The 17309-nt window shown below is 44.7% G+C and overlaps 1 protein-coding gene across 4 annotated transcripts in view; it reads right to left on the reverse strand.

Annotated features, from left to right (window-relative positions):
- TNPO1 (transportin 1) overlaps positions 1-17309 on the reverse strand; it is a 129810-nt gene that overhangs the window by 89108 nt on the left and 23393 nt on the right. For all 4 annotated transcript variants that reach the window (XR_013346143.1, XM_077817081.1, XM_077817082.1 and 1 more), the window contains one exon: positions 10087-10236. Coding sequence is in view for 3 of the 4 variants with exons in the window: in XM_077817081.1 (XP_077673207.1) it covers positions 10087-10236 (150 nt within the window). In the remaining variant the exon portion in view is untranslated. The remainder of the gene's footprint in view (positions 1-10086; positions 10237-17309) is intronic.

Genomic DNA, 17309 nt, shown 5'->3' on the forward strand with positions numbered 1-17309 from the left:
GCTCTGCTATCCCAGTTTGAAGAAGGTACTCCACAAATTTCTGAATGACCAACTGTTTCATTGTGTTGGTTTTTAATGTAGAGCACTAGATTCCTTCATCTCCTGGGTAGGGATTTAAATTTCAGAGTGGTGTCTCCAAATGAACTTTAAAATTCACCCACCTGATGTGATGTGGATGCATAAGGTGAACAAAACGTTGAGGTCTCCTCCATGTATGTTTTTCTGAACAGATTGGGGAAGGAAGTCATATAGTAGTCTGAGGTGGTGAAAGTTTTGGAAAAAACTGGCTATGCACCTGTCTCATGTCCTTCTGAAATTCCTCTAGGCTTTTGAAGAATGAATATCTTTAAAAGGTCTGTCTACAGTAAAGTTCTCTCATTGCTGCTTTATAGAGCAGAGGGATTTCTTACTCTGCAAGTTCAGCAACTGTCATATGCAAGTGCTCTTTAAAAAAAAAGAAAAAAGTTTACCGCCCAGAGATCTTAAAAGTAGCCACGAGCTGGTTGGCTAAAGTATCTGCAAGGTGTGCATACAATAGCCTATTCAAGGCCTCTGACCTACTGACAAAGATTAGTCACAGTGACAGTGGATTGCATCTCAGTGTTGCTTGTGGATGATTACAATGCTTCCACTACTGGTCTTTAGGAAAGTAATTTAGTGGTTTTGCCAACCTTTTGGTGAGTTCCTTCCCCCTCCCCACCCCCGCATCTGAGGCAATAAATAGCTAAAATTTGTTTCAAACCCTTAGTATGTAGGCTCAAAGAATAATGAACAGAGTGACTGTGCAAATTAATGTTTAGACACCCTCATAGATTTTCATCCCAAACATTTGAGATTCTCATGGAATTTTACTCTCTAAAGATTTAAATAATAGCTCCCATCCCACTTATTCTGGTGATGAAGAAACTGAGGTGTCAAAGATCTTTTAGCTTTCTAGATTTCTATTTATGAAGTTGAGAAGGACAACAGAAAGTAGCAGGCAATGGTAAGAGTTTCTTTTCCACTCTAAGTTACAGCACTGCTAGAATCCTTTTGACCTAATATAAGACTCGAGACAAAGACAGAAAAGAAGGTTGCCTACCCATCGGGGTGCAACTGTGCCTCACTTTCCTCAGCTATCAACAGACTCCCTCAATTCAACATGGGCAAGTAGTCTTATGGCCAAACTACAAACTTCTCTCTATCAAAAGATTAAAAAGTTCAGAGCCCAACAAAAAGCCTTCGTCTAGTTCTGCTTTTTGAGCCACAGCTTTTCGTCAGCAGTGCAGGAAAGTTTTTCTACCCTTGAAAAGTCAACAACTTATCCTTTACTCTTGATGCAAGAGCATTAAACAATCCCTCTAAGCTGCACTACTGATGCATAGGGGAGACTTCAAGACCCTAAGCAATGAAGCAATTTTCCCACTTCACTCTTCTCTCAGAGCCATCTCCTATGCCTTTCTATGGTCTTCCTTTCTCCCAAACCATCTCCCCAGTCCTGTCACAGTCCCTCTTGAATTCTTTACCCAGCTCCCTCTCTGTTAAGAGCTGTACTACAGGTCTTGCCCAGACCATCAGCAGACCAAGTTGCTCCTTCTTGTAAGAAAAGGGAACTCGTCTATAGCCCAGACCACCTTCCCAGCATTCTTTCCTCTAGCCTATAGAGCCCAAGCAATCTGTTAGAGAACTACAACCCCCAGAATACTTTCTGTCCTGGACTGAGGCAGCAACAAAATCCAAGTGGGAAGCCTGTTTTTGAAGGGCCAGAGTACCTGGTTACAGAGAAAAGTTTTTAATTTGAGGAGCGAATCGGTCAAACTCATCTCATGATAATCATGTTATCATTAAGGGTGTCTTAGGCCAGAATCTCATGCCTGTTGTACGCTTTAGCCTTTTCCAAGAAAGAAAAAGGTTGAGAGAGGAGCACTCATAGCTACAGAAAAACTCCGTTTGCACTCTACAGCTGAAGATGATGTAATGCAGAGGAAACCTGGCCATAGAACCTACTACAGTCAGGACTGTCAGCATTAGAAGATGAGCCTGAACAGCTGAAAACTGGATTTCACAACAGTTAGTGACTGAAGCGTGGTCATAGATGAAGTCACCCACTTTAAAGCTTCCCAGGGCATGGAGGTGCCTATAAAGGATGTCTCATCCACAGAAAACCAATAAAGTAAGGAATAAAAAAGCAAGCAATTTACTTGTGGTGGAACTTTGAAGTCTGTCTGGCTGCTGAAAGATCTTAAGCAGCTAAATAGTTGTGGGGGCTACACATTGAAGTGGTGGATGCCCTTTCATCCAGGGTGGTAGTGCGCTGAACAAGTAAGATGCCCAGACATTGCACTATGCAGGGTGCAAAAAGTGTTCATATACATGAGCTCTGACCTCAGCCTTGACCAAGTAGTATAAGCTAGCTTCTCTGTGGAAGCCTTGTTCATACAAGCCTTCTTAAATATTATAGCTGGAGGCAAATAAGAATATGCATGAAAGAAAGCACTTCCATTCATAAATATGAGAAGTAGCTATGCTGAAGAATTATCTTAATATAGAAAGGAAAAGCTAAGTTACTCTTTTCATAATTGCATATTCCATTCACCCAGCTAGGTTTTAAAAGTCTTTGTTAGAATAGAAACTCTAGCAATTTCCTTTAAGACGGATCTACTTCAAAGGGGTATGAGTAAAGGGAATTTGGTCAGTCTGCACTTAGAAAACCATGCTGGTGACACTGCTCATTAATTGTCAGAATTCCCATATTTTAAAAGAAAACTGCAATAAAAATATAGAAATCAGTTATATAGCATACATACAGACAAAACCAAATCACAGAATTTCACAAATTCCCAGGACAGGGTTAGATTTTCAAGCAATTGCTTTTAGGACGGTAGCAGCAATTTTTCTTTCAGAACAGAGAAAAATGTTCAAAACATAGCACTTTTAAAATATCTGTAGCAATATTTTGCTCTGCTGATTAAGATAAATCAAACCACACACATTCATTTGAAACAGTAGGGGAACACAGTTCTTTGATATTAGTATGAGCTACATTCCAGATGTTAGACTTACTAGTTTTCTTGCTGAAAGTTCTAGGAAGGAACTATTCAAAAGATCCATGAAGGTATGCGGATTGTGTCAGTTTATTTAAAACTAAAGCAGCCCTAAGCAAACAAATTCTGCTATTCTCTATTTTGGAAGTGAAGGGTAGAAGGGTAAACTGTTGAAACACTGACATCCTCCAAATATTTTGTTAGTCTTTGCAGATGGCCTCCAAGAAAGATTGTGGTATGAGGGGTTACTTTTGGAGGAGTTTATTTAAAAAATAAGTAAGTTTTTTTTAAAACAAGTGGGGGAACAGATTCAGCATTTAAATACATTTTAAATCTTGTAAGAGTTTCAGGCCACAGTTAAACAGGAAGCATCTTGTCTCCCTTTTCTCCTCAAAAAGGAAATATAGTGCTCTTACAATTAAAGAATTTCTGCCTAACAGCAGTGACAAAGCATTCTCAAGATATTCAGCTCTTGTAAGTTTTCAGCATAACCCAACTTATTATCTTGATAACAATGGGGACAAAGTAAACAAAGGCTTCTAAACTCCCAAAGGAACAAAGATGGTATACAAAGTTTCACACAAACCGATTTGGTGCAGAATATGCGCTATCACGTCACCAAGCTTACATATAAAAATTACAAAAAAATAAGAAAATATAATTTAACATGACCTTCTAGCACGAAACAAAACTGGAAGATGGCAACTAGTCTAGTCCAATGGCAGTAAGACAAGTTGCAAAAATAGCCTTTAGAGTATTACACTCAGCACATAAATGTCTGTAGGCCAATCCCACCCCTAATCTTACAAAAAGTGCACATATATCATGTCAATTAAGACCGGAGGAAAACTGCAGTAATTCAGGGTAGGCCAGCTGCTTGGGCAAGCGTAAAAATTCTGTTACACTTCCACTCTCCTGCATTGAGCTGTGTACCCACAGGATGCATTAGCATGAAGAAGAGAGGTTACTTACAAGGAGCTGTGTTCTTCCGTAGGTAAAGGCATCAGGCTCCTTTTAAACATCTAGCTCAGTGGTTCTCAATCCGCAGGTCACTTGTGGCCCAATCAGCACATGGCTGCGGCCCATGTGACATCCTCAGGGCCACACAGGTAGTGTGTGTATATATTGCGTGGATTCGACCCACATAACAGAGCTGCTTTGCGGGCCACAATGGTAAATAGGTTGAGAACCACTGACCTAGATTCTGAAGATATACCTCCTGGTATACAACAGGGTTGAATACACTGGCTATAGTGAAGTCTTATACTGCTTCAGGCAAGAACCCAAGATGAGGTCTAAGCATCAATTTGTCTATTTACACTACAATGTAGAGAGGAGCGTCATTACACCCTGGAATTGAAACACTTCTTGCTGATGCAAGTGCTATCCAGAATGTTGTCTTAAGGGACATGAGTTTTAGGAAGGCACCCTTGAAAGATTTAAAGGGAAGCCCCATTAGCTTGGCAAGCTCCAAATATAAATCCCAGAAGGGAAATGGTTCCCTTCTGAGGAAAAGCATTTACTAAGTCCTTTTAAGAATCTGACTAATGTAGAATGAGGAAAAAATCCATTTACTAAGTCCTTTTAAGAATCTGACTAATGTAGAATGAGGAAAAAATCCATTTTGCACTGCACATGCTCATAATCAGCTTATAGCCATGAGTTGTACTTTTACAGAAATACTAGTTATACATCAAGGACTGGTCACAAGTTGTCCAATATAGCAGGGATTCCCCCTTATAGGTAGGAACAGATTCTTGTTGCTGGACCACATGGAGGATCTCTTCCATTTTTGGAGATGAAATAAAACTTTTCTGAACTGGAGGAAGATTTCTTGCATTCTCTGAGATTATCCAGGCTAACAGTCGGGAGTTTCTCCAGGTAGCGCTAAAGCACCCAGCTATTCCACAGAAACAAAAGGTGTAGAGATTGTGGAAATGGGAAAGAAGGTTGTAGGGAGAGCAGCAAGAGCTCAGCGTACCAGCTCTGGGACCAGCCACACTGGGAACACCAGAATAGCTACTGCAGTCTCTTGATTTCCTATAGCACTGTAAGAATGAGTGGGACTGAGGAAAGATACATAGTAAGCCTTCACTCCAGTCCAGAAGAAATAGATCTGACAATGACTTTTTGTCCCTGCCTGCTCTTCTGCAGCATAAAAGGCACTTCATGTTTCCTCTGGAAGCAAAGAGATCCACTTTCAGGTTTCCAGTCTCCTGAAGGTTGCATGGACCACTCATTTGGATCCTGCTTTCTCCTGCTGAGGAAGTCTGATTGCACACTGGTCTCTACAAGATGTAATTATGGGGAGGATTCTGTGTTTGGTGCACCAATACCAGAGTTTCCCTGCTTTTGTACAGATGGTAGGAAGTAGATCACTTCTTGTTTATGTACTACATGATCACAGTGATGCCCATCAGGACCCGGATCACTTGGTGTTGATGTGGTGGTAGAAAGGTTCAGGTTCCAGCTAACTGCCCTGAGTTCCAGAACACACATGTAGAGCTTTGCCTCTCTGGTATTACAACTGCCATGTACTTGTAGTTCTTGGTAATGCCCTCCCCTGCCCACATTGGAGGCATCTGTAGGAGCAGGAGGAGTTTAAGGCACTCAAAGTGAATTGACTCCTTTTAATATAAATGTTCTTGATTTCCCACTAGTAGTTGCAGAAGCTAGTGTAGAACAGTTTGCCTGCTCAACTTGCTGCATTTGGGATGAGCTGCTGAGTCACCCAGTAATGTAGTGGCCTCATATATAAGCAGTCATACAAGGAGAAAAAAGTTGAGGATGTCCTGTGATCTATCAGCCTCAAACATAACTTGGTGGGCTGGCTGACTCAGGTTTGTGATGAATTGGTAATACTTATACAATTTATTAATTGTTTGAGATTATGTCAGACTTCAAACTCCATTTTGTGCAGTCTTTTTTTCTCCTCTATGGTCAGTTTGCCTTAGTGTTAGGTTGAAAATTCCACAGGTTGGTAGCAGAAGAACAACATAGCCAACTTGATTTCCCAGTTGTTGGAAATCTGTCCAGACAAAGGATTGGTCCCTGCTCAAAAAAACTGTTTTAGTGGTAAAGCCACCATGGCAACAACGTTACCAGACGGGGGTCTGTGCTCATGTGGGGAAACTGACAAGGGTGTCACCTGGGTACAGGAGGCTGAAGGTTTTAAAAGGGAAGAGGCAGGTCTGCTTGGAGACCTTCTCCAGTACATAAGGGACAGACTACTCACCATGCAACAGCCTGCAAGAGGCACGAGAAACCCTGCCTACCTGGACACTAATGGCACGCCCATGACTCACAAGAAAAGAGTTAGCTAGAATGTGAGACACATTGCAGTTTCAGATGTTTATGGTTTTGTATGATCTATACTATCTTATGCTTCATGTGATTAGATATAAAAGAGCAAAAACTGTTAGATTGTGAAAAGTTTGTGTGTTGACTACTTCATCTATGCACTTGAGAGAGTCCGACTGTAAACCAAAAGCTTCACGCCTTTTGCGTGTAGTTCTGGGAGATGGGTGTGTTTAAGCAACAGCAGTCTCTCAGGGGTCAGTGATGGTCCTGGAGGCCTAGAGCAGATGGGCTGAAGAACCCCATTTCAAGGAAGCAGAAAGAGTCAGTGGATAACTAGCAAAGGATTTAAAAAACAAAAAACAACCTATCTGGACTTTTAATATGTCAGAGGGAATCAGGAGGTGCCACCACTGTAATATCTGTTGGCAAAAGGGAGCATGTGGAATGTGAAGCTCGTTAAGCTGTTTATAGTCACAGGTGGCAGCATCAAGTGATGGCCCCAATTAGGGAATCCCCATCATCCAAATGGACATCAACCCCCACATCAGTCACTGGTGTGGTGACATGTGAGAGTTGGGGAAGGTAGTGCTGAGAAATCAGGTCACCTGGTACGACAGTCAGTGCTGTAGGCTATGTTAACAGTGTTGGTGCTGACGAAGCATCCCTTCAGCTCCAGGGCTAGATGTATGGGGCCAGTCAGTCAATAAAAGCCTGGATAGACCCTTGAAAGTGAGACCACATTAACAAACGCGAAAGGATGCTGCATTACATCTCACCAGGGCCCCCGACACATGGGGGGCTATTGTGAATCAAAACCCAATGTCAACACTGGCATGGGGCCCTCAAATCCCACCCCAGATTACACCAAGGGAATTTCTGGGCCAGTCTCAGAACAATGTAATCTCATAGATGAGGCTGGGTAACAAGGCAACAGCATGTAAGCTAAGGAGCCAATATATGAGCTGATGGCCCAGTGCCAAGCACAGAGACAGAAGGGATCCTAGGGATTCTCAAGTAGAGCCACCTCTCGGAGACTAGCATCAACTGGTTTGGCTCCAATAGTTCCAGTGCCAAGAGTTGGAGACGGCATTGTTCCAGTCTGCTTAGTACTGAAGAGCTCAGCACCAGAGAACCCAATGAGGAGCAGCAGCATCTTTCTCTCTGGTACAATGTTGCATGGTGCAATGTTCTCTCTTTTTGAAGGAAGGGGATCCAGAGACTGTTGCTGATGCTAGAGGAGCAGAGGCTAACTCCCTAAGTAAGCTCAATGGGAGCCTAGGCAATTATAGGTGCCTGGTTGCTCAGTGCCAACATAGCAGCCTAGCAGACTGTGATGGCTTAGCAATGGGCTTCTTAGGTTTGGCTAGTGTCAAATGCCCCTACCAGGAGCCAGGCTGTGACTGGAAGGAATCTGTGGGGACCCTGCAGTTGAGGTTGTGATGGATGGTGGCACTGAAGTGGGTGCTTCAGCACTCAGGACAGTCATTCTAGCCTAGACAAAACTAGGCAGCTGATATTCATCTTCAGAATTATCATGTGCCGAAGAATCCTTGCAAGAATCCTTCAATGCACAAAAATAGCTGCATTATAAACCCAGGAGCACTTCCAAACCCCTTGTCATAGGGTTCCTCGGTCGCCACCCAGTGTACTTCATTGCCTGGCCAGTTCATGTGGTGTCATGGTCACAAACACACACCAAGTTGTGACCCTTTCGCCAAGGTGTGTATTTACAAAATCACAGTGTAATGCAGGCTTACAGAAAAGGAAGGCTTCCCCGCAGCCTTCGCTCCTCAGTCCAGGCTCACCCCCCTAGCTTTCTTTCTGAGCTTCCCCTTGCTTCCTGTTCCTTCCATTTCTATCCTCCCAATTACATAGTTAACCCAGTGATTACCACCCAGGTGCTCGTGATCCCCCAACAGAAAGTGTTTCATGCTGCAGCAACATCAGTGACAAGGTGCTACAAACAGTGCCTTGTCTCACCCTACAGTTCCGTTGGGAGACAGGCAAATCCACTTCAAAAGGAGCAACTGGGTTCTCTTTTCCAGTGTGAGCAACAAACAGGCCACACAGGAGCTGAAATGCACTCCTTAACCAGCTCCACTGATTACATCCTTTGAGGTACATGAGAGCCAGCAGAGAAGATCTTAGGCATTTCAAAGCCCTGAGAGCAGAAAAGTTGCAGAAACTTGCCTCTACATTTTTAGTAGGAGAACAGAAATGTGGGGGGGGGGGGGGGGAGGGGGGGGGCTGTAGGAGGGAAATAAAAAAAAAAATCACAAAGCAATTCTAAAAGAAATGGAGGAAGGTAGAAGAAAGGAGTGTTAGCAACAGACGTGCTTCCCCTCCCACCACCTCCCAAAAAAGCCACATAGGAAAAAAGATCCATACAGAAATGGACTTGAGGGATCAAAGAGAAATTTGCTGTGTATCTAATAAACCTCTCTCCTCAGTTAGTAATCAGTCAAGATTATAGATACGAACTCCCATATCACCCTCCAAAAAAAGCCCACCAGCTAGGACACAAATAGTGATATTCCATTCTCAGAAACTTTCTCTGATAGGAGATTGTGACTAAATTTGGTCAAACAGTGACTTTTCTACTGTTTGGAATATAATAGAAACAACAGCAGAATTTAAAACATTTAATAAGTTAGACAAGGGATCAACAAAAAAGGCTAGAACTAAAAAAATATATATCTTCTTAGTTTCTTTTGTTGTCCTTTTCATTGTAAGTGCTTCAGAACAGGAAAGGTCGCTTTCTGTGAATCTCTACAACACAGTAAAATGGTGCCCTACTCTTGATTTGTCCCTATTGTCCGTACCACAACACAATTCACTCGAAGTTAAAAAAAAAAAAGTACAGACGCTACTACAAAATGTCAGTTAATATAAGAAGTTGTTTCACTGCTGTAGTCAACAGAAAGTTAAATATGATTTTGAAACGGTCATTCACCGCATTCCAATTTTAGATGCAAAGCTTAGGGACAGTTATGAAATTAGTTAGCAGTACAACCAGCAACCTCGTGTTTCAAGGCTCTATCCAATCACCAGCAGGGAATCAGGAACTATTTTTTTCCTCAATGTGCATCTGCCTAGATGTATTGTAGGAGTAGTATTTTTCAATCTTTCTCTGCAGCCTGGGGCACCTGCTGGAATCATCTGGGCATCTCCCACCTAGTCAAAATTATACCAAGCGCACGTCAGGGACCTTGAGCACTGCTGGCACCTTGCTCTCTCCTGTTTTATGCCTGCTACATGTGGTTTAGTCTTTTGAGGACTGAAATGCTTTAGCCTAACTGAAGCCTTTTGGCTTAATATAAGGGTAGCTGTGTGAAAATTTAATGGTACTGTAGCATACAGAAAGTCATACTAATAGACCTACTTAGTGGTCCCTTCTGGCCTTAAACCATGAAACTTATGTCAAAAATTATGAGCTTGAATTCTCAATTCAGCTTTAAATAAGAAGGAAACAAGTCAGAAGTGTACGTCTCATGAGTCTGATAAAGAAAACTTTACACAGATGCAACTATTAAGCTGCATTTCAGACTCATCTTTATGTTGCGTTCAAAACACATTAGTTTTGACAGTATCATGCCTTTTACACCATTTAATTTAGCTCTAACTGGTCATGCAGATAATTTCAGTAAGTTGCAGAATTAGAAGTAACTCAGATTCTCCCTATTTATACATCAGAGATAAGAAATGCAACAAGCAAGCTGGAAGAACAATACCAACAACAGAAAATTTGTATCTGGAAACTCACCTACAGTTGCTCTAATTAATGGGGAGGAGTCACCAATGTTGTTTAGACATTCACTCTTGATGAAGTCCGTTACTCCATTTGGAAAGTTGTGAAAATGGGCTTTCACATTATTCTTCAATATGAGACCACTCAGGGATCGTGTGGGTTCATCTGCACAATACAATAAAATTACATTCAGATTTCACTGGGTGTATAGGACACTAGCACATGTACTCTTTCAAAGGAAAGTCATACACAAAATGTTTTGTACCACTAAATTTCAGTATCTCCTGTTCTGCTTTTAAGAGAATAGTTGCTTTCAAGGGTAAAAAATATCCGTCAGGTGAAGTTAAGGCTAACTACTAGCAATGGTTGCAGAATTAGGGCATGGCTATACTTGCGAGTTAAGAGTGCATTAAAGCAGCCCTGTGTGCTCTAACTCACAATGCGTCCACACTGGCAAGGCACGTACAGCGCTCCTGGTACTCCACCTCGGCGAGTGGAATAACGTTTGATACGCCCCCGCTGGAGCGCCATGGAGCCAGTGTGAAAGCCCTGGTCTGTTAATGCGCTCTGATCAGCCTCCAGAAGTGTCCCACAATGCCTATTCTAGACACTCTGGTCATCACCTTGAAGGCTACTGCCCTGCCCTCAGGTGACCAACCGTCAGATCTGCCCTTTAAATTCTCTGGGAATTTTGAAAGTCACTTTCCTGTTTGCTTAGCCGGGCGTGGAGTGCTCTCAGTGAATCTTTCCAGGTGACCATGCCTCCAAGCATCAGGTGATCCCCCATATGGAGTAATGGCAAGGTACTGGACCTCAGTGTTTGGGGGGAGGAAGCTGTCCAGTCCCAGCTAGGCTCCAGCCATAGGCATTACGATACCTTCTGGCAGATATCAAGGGACATGATGGAAAAGGGCCAGGACCGGGATGCACTGCTGTGCAGGGTTAAAGTGAAGGAGCTGCGGAATGCCTACCGCAAAACCCGCAAGGCAAACAGCTGCTCCGGTGCTGCCCCTGCGACCTGCCGTTTCTACAAAGAGCTGGATGCGACATTTCGTGGTGACCCCACCTCCACTCCGAGTACCACCATGGACACTTCAGAGCCCAGTTCAACAAGGCAGGAGGAGCAGCAGCAAAGCGGGAGCGAGGGTGGTGAGGCGGAGGAAGACAACCCGGAATCCCTAGATGCATGCAGCCAGGAGCTCTTCTCAAGCCAGAAGGAAGGTAGCCAGTCATGGAGGCCAGTGCTTGTGGAAGGACAAACACCAGAGGAAGTTCCCGGTAAGCGGCTTTTATTTTGGGAAGAAAGTTATTCGGTGCGGGCTCTTAGGATGAGCAGGGTTAGGGTTGCATGCATGCCAAGATGCAGAATAGGGCATTCATGTGCTCTCTCACAATCACGGTAATCAGCCTCAGTGATCTCTTCAAAGGTCTCATCCAGAACTTGGGCAATGCGCTTGCGCAGGTTTCTTGGGAGAGCCACTGTGGCCCTTGCCCCAGTAAGGCTAATATGTCTGTGCCACTGTGCCGTGAGGGGCGGGGGGGAGGACCATTGCTGCACACAGGCAAGCTGTACATGGGCCAGGGCGGAAGCCACATTGTAGCAGAAGACCCTTCCTTGGTTCCCAGGTCACCCTCAGCAGCGAGATATCTTCCAGGACGAACTCCTGTGGAAACCGTGGGGACAGTGTTCAGTACAGGGGCCCCCCCGCAGCTGTTGGCTCTCCCCAAGGCACAGAAACCCAGAGGACAGTACAGCCATGAAACAAATCATTTCCCCCGGACCCTGTGCTTACTCACTATTTTGGGGCTCCTGTGGGGTATGTGCGCTTGTTTTGGGATGGGCAAATTATGCTATTGTGTAGACTGTGCTTGCTCTCCTCAAGTACGGGGGAAATCATTGCTCAGTCTGGCGTGAACAGTGCTGCCGCTGTTAAGTATTGCATTTTCCCTTTACAGATGCAACCTTGAGATCTCAGCCATCAGTGTTATCACCGGCCAAGAGACTGCAAAGACTCAGGAAGAGGCCACGCAGAAGCAAAGAAGACATGCTGTATGAAGTAATGCAGCAGTCACTTAACGAGAATCTAAAAGTGCAAGAGTGGCGGGAGAGCGAAAGGAGGATCCGCCAGCAGAATGCCACCACAAAAGCGCGGAGCTCCAGCAACAAAGTACGGATCGGCTGATAAGCATCATGGAGCGTCAAGCGGACACGATCCAGGCGCTCGTAGCCATGCAGGTGGAGCACTACCGGGCCCATGCGCCTCCCCCCCACCGCCCTTCTCCCAAAACTCTTCCCCTTGTGCCCCCATGTCACCTCCAACCCACTTTCCCCAACATCTGGGTTCTTACCGCCACTAGTTGCCTCCAACACCTGTAGCTTCACCACCCAGCCCTGAAAACTACGACCCTCACCCACTGCACTCACCCACCCCCATCACCATGCAGTATAGCCATCCTGAAGTGCAGCACTCATTGCACAGCACTCCAGACAGGAAGGCTGAATATGATAACAGGACATACGCAAATCTATGATTGTACTGTTCCCCACTCCACCCCCTTGCCTTTTCTGTTTCCCAGGTAGTTGTGTTTCTTTTCAATAAAGGGATTTTTTTGGCTTTGAAAACATTCTTTATTATTGCATAAAGTAAAAGATATGTTAGCCCAGGAAAGAAACAGGCACTGCAAGTCAGCATAGCAAACACAGATTCCTACTAACATTGGAACCACTGCACTTCACTCCTGTGCAGGGCACCAGACATCATTGGTGGCTTTCAGCCTCAAGGCATCCCTAATCCTTACAGCCCCCGCGCTGGGCCCCTCTAATAGCCCTGCTCTCTGGATGTTCAGATTCAGCCTCCAGGTGTTGAACCTCCGAGTTCCCTGCCTAAGTGAATCGTTCACCCTTTCCTTCACAAATGTTATGGAGGGTACAGCATGCAGTTATAACCGCAGGGATGCTGTCATCGGCCAGGTCCAGCTTTCCATACAGAGAATGCGAGTGGCCCTTTAAACGGCCAAAAGCACACTCCACAGTCATCCTGCATGGGCTCAGCCTGTTGTTGAATCACTCCTTGCTGCTGTCAAGGCTCCCTGTGTAGGGTTTCATGAGCCATGGCATTAAAAGGTAAGCGGGGTCTCCAAGGATCAATGGGAATTTCAACTTCCCCTACGGTGATCTTCTGGTCTGGGAAAAAAAGTCCCAGCTTGCAGCTTCCTGAACAGGCCAGTGTTTGGAAAGATGCGTGCGTCATGCACCTTTACGGGCCAGCCCGCATTAATGTCAATGAATTGCCCACGGTGATCCACAAGCGCCTGGAGAACCATAGAAGAGAAACAGCCCTTCCAATTAACATACTCTGAGGCTAGGTGGGCTGGTGCCAGATTTGGAATATGCGTCCCATCTATCGCTCCTCCTCAGTTAGGGAAACCCATTTGTGCAAAGCCATACACAATATCCTGCACATTACCCAGAGTCATGGTTCTTCTGAGCAGGATGCGATTAATGGCCCTGCAAACTTGCATCAACACGATTCCAACGGTCGACTTTCCCACTCCAAACTGGTTAGCGACCGATCGGTAGCTGTCTGGAGTTGCCAGCTTCCAGACTGCAATAGCCACCCGCTTCTCCACCGTCAGGACAGCTCTCAATCTCGTGTTCTTGCACCGCAAGGTGGGGGCGAGCTCATCACGCAGTCCCATGAGAGTGGCTTCTCTCATCCGAAAGTTCTGCAGCCACTGCTTGTCATCCCACACTTGCATGACGATGTGATCCCACCACTCAGTGTTTGTTTCCCGAGCCCAAAAGCGGCGTTCCACGGTGGTGACCATGTCAGTGAAAGCCACAAGCAATCTCATGTTGCATGCGTTACTCGAGTCGATATTCTCAGAGTCCTCACTGTCACTTTGGATCTTAAGGGGTAACTCAACTGCCAAACGTGACATGCTGTTGAGACTCGTCAGCATATTCCTCAGCAGTTTGGGCTCCATTCCCACATACCAAAAGGGAAGACAGAGCGCGCAGCACAAAATAGGTTGAAAGATGGCACCAAATGTGGATGGAAGCACTGGGATTGCAGGGATGTTGGGACAGGACCCAGAATGCCCTCCCCCCCTCAAGCCACAGCACGAGAATGGGAAGAGGTACTTTATAGGCAGCTATCTCACAGTGCACAGCTCCCAATGCCGCGGCAAGTGCCGCAAATCTGGCCATGCCAGTGCACTTGCAGCTGTCAGTGTGAACAGACGGCGGCACTTTCCCTACTGCACTCTTTGAAGGCTGGTTTAAGTCAAAGCGCTCTACAACTGCAAGTGTAGCCATACCCTTAGAAACAGAATCTCTCATGTCTACTGAAAACTGTAAATTAAGCATCTTTGTGGTGGTGGCTGTGTACTGCAAAACATCTGGATTCAGTTTCTCCTCCTTATCTTGCAAGTCAAGCAAGAAAGATTAGAAGTGATGTGGGCACAAGTGCAATAAATCCCTGAGAGAAAGTAGTACACGTCATATTACTGAACAAACTAAGGAAGTATTATACAAGATTCTTCAGACCTAGCTATTCCAAACTATTTCCAGATGGAGGAAAACATGCTGTGTCCCAATATTTATTTTGTTACACTAGGATTCATATTACATAACATTTTAATTAAAGCTCTTGACAAAAAGAAAGTTATGAAGTGGTGTCTGTTTCCCCATGAGCCACTTGGCTAGATATAGAATAATCAAAGCTCGTATTAGTTTTAGATTTTCTGGGTTTACTTATCTTTGCCTTTAGTGTCCCAATAAATTATAAAAAAAACAGCTTAGATTTCAAATGCCTTGGGGGCAAGAACCTGTCTGAATGTTTCTATAGAAACACTCAACCAATCACTCAATACACATGATAGCAATTAGATTACATCAAGGAATAAATATTTAACTTCACAGATTAAAGCAAAGAGCAGTATAAATATATGAAGCCTTTCAAACCACCTTTTAGACATTTTAATAAACATGGAATGCAAAGCCTTGACCCAAAAGCAAAGTCTCCCCCCACCATCAACAGTTAAGAATGTCCATAGAATTTTTTTAATGAGAACACTCAGTACTATTTCAGCACTTAGAATACGCATTAGAGAACAAGACTAAATTACAAAGCACAATAAAATCAGCCACCAAAGAAATGTAGCTGTTCACACCATTTCTAGAATGTTTGAAATTTGAAATACCAGAAGCCGAAAGTTATTATTTCACTTGATAGACTAGGATCCACATAAAAGACATCCAATTTTTTCAGGGTGGCACGTTAAGAGACTTTTCATCAGATTTGGATTAGCTAGTTAAAGCAACAGAAGTGATCACACTCACTGGTTTATACAGCACTTCCCATTAGCCAGCTTCTATAGATGTCTAAGGCAACTACTTAGTTTTATCTATCTTCTGACCAAAAGAAAGGGTCTGAGCATATGAATGGCCTAGAGCTCAGAACCATCAGGCTGGTCTATGTAACGTTTCTACTTGTCTTCCAAAATTCCATAGTGCAGATAGTCAAGACCACACGACACCCATGCAGTATGTGAAGAAGAAAAGGGTCACCCATTTCTAGCCTGCGTATCTGGGAAGCCATCTACTTCTGAAATTGTACCCTAAGAACAAGTGCCCAATGGTCCTCAAGCTCCCCAGAGCCTAACAACTCTAGCAGGCTTCCTGAGCAGACAGTGGCCAACCATGAATGGTCCTTGCTCAGTTCCAGCACAGAAATGATATTTCATTGGTGGGCATTCCCCACAAGAGACTTGTTTGCCACAAGTACAATATAAATTGTCAGAATGTTTGCTCCAGAGGAGGCCTGAACCTAGGGTCGCTACGAGATGCCTTCCTCTGGTAGTGGAGATGTATGCCTTTCTACCTGTGCCCCTGATCCCTGGGGTGATCTCAAGATAAGAGAATGTCATGATTACTTAGTAGGAGGGGCATTTATTTGAACAACAAAGCCGTTGAATCAGTTTCCAGCTTTTTCTAGCTGGGTTCTATACTTACCAGCTCCTCCAGTTCACAAGGGTTCTGGAACGGGGGGGTGGGGAGAAGCAGCACATCAGTCAACCATCGACAGTGGTAGAGGCATGACTGCCTCGTCCGGAGACTAAGACAAAATACGGGCTTGAGGGATAGCCTCTTTGTCCACCCTAGCCTCCTGTCCTTCAAAGGTCTCTTCCTGTTAGGGGTTTGGTGAAGGAGATTGAGACCACAGTCTCCTGGTGCAATGAAGCTAGAAGTCTATCAAAGTGCTGCCAATATGCTACCCAAGGATCCCACTATGGCCATAGGGCAGGCCCATACAGGAGAGAGGATAGTACCAAGGACTGATCCCACAACCCCTAATGTGGGCAAGGGTCCTTGTCAAAGTATGGGTTCCTGTAATGATGCAGAGGGGAACCCCACATTGATAAGGAGGAGATTCACTGAATGCCTCCCTCATCCTCCTGAATGTCCTTCAGGGGGGAGGGGGAGAAGAGTGGTGAAGAATCCTGTGGTATCAGGAAGCATTAGTAATCTGAAAACTGGGGTCTCAGTACTGACACTATCACTACCTGCAAGTAGTGGGACTTCGGCTTGTCTAACATTGACAAGTCCCTGGAGTAACAGAATTCCTACCGTACTGACTGGACCAGTACTGATGTAGCAATTGATTTCAGCAGTACTGTTGGCTTGAAATGTGTTGGCTCCAAAGCTGAAGGTGCATGCTTTGATTTTGTTGGTACTGACGGAGCCTAGCGTGAAGACACTGTTGCTAAGTCTGAAACAGACTGTGCTGGGGCCCTGCTGGCACCATGTTTCTCCAAAGTACTGTAGGATCTCCCTGCTCCACTGGTACTGGAGGAAGAGTCTTTCACCTCTATGGCGCCAAGTGAAGAGGTCTAGGCCTCAACACTATACACCTCACAGAAGATTGGGACTTCTTGGGAGCTGGCTCCTTGTGGTGAGAGACCACACTCCTCCTCTTCAGAGATTTCCCTGAGTCCTCCAAGATCTCCTTTTTATGCAAGATGTTAACCAAAAGTTGAAGGGGCAATGAATCTGTTCAGAGACAAAATGTCCAAAGAGGGTCTCCTCACCTGACTCAGAAGCAGGTCAAAGGGAGTGCTCCATCAGCAGCTTCAGTTTGGTCTCCTGATTCTTCCAAACTCTAGATTTCAGAGCCAGGCAAAAGTTACTTGGGAGAGTCCCAGATCTCCCAAAAACGTAACAGATGCATAGAGTG

This window comes from Eretmochelys imbricata, chromosome 5 (genome assembly GCF_965152235.1).
Source record: "Eretmochelys imbricata isolate rEreImb1 chromosome 5, rEreImb1.hap1, whole genome shotgun sequence".
NCBI classification, from domain to species: Eukaryota; Metazoa; Chordata; order Testudines; family Cheloniidae; genus Eretmochelys; species Eretmochelys imbricata.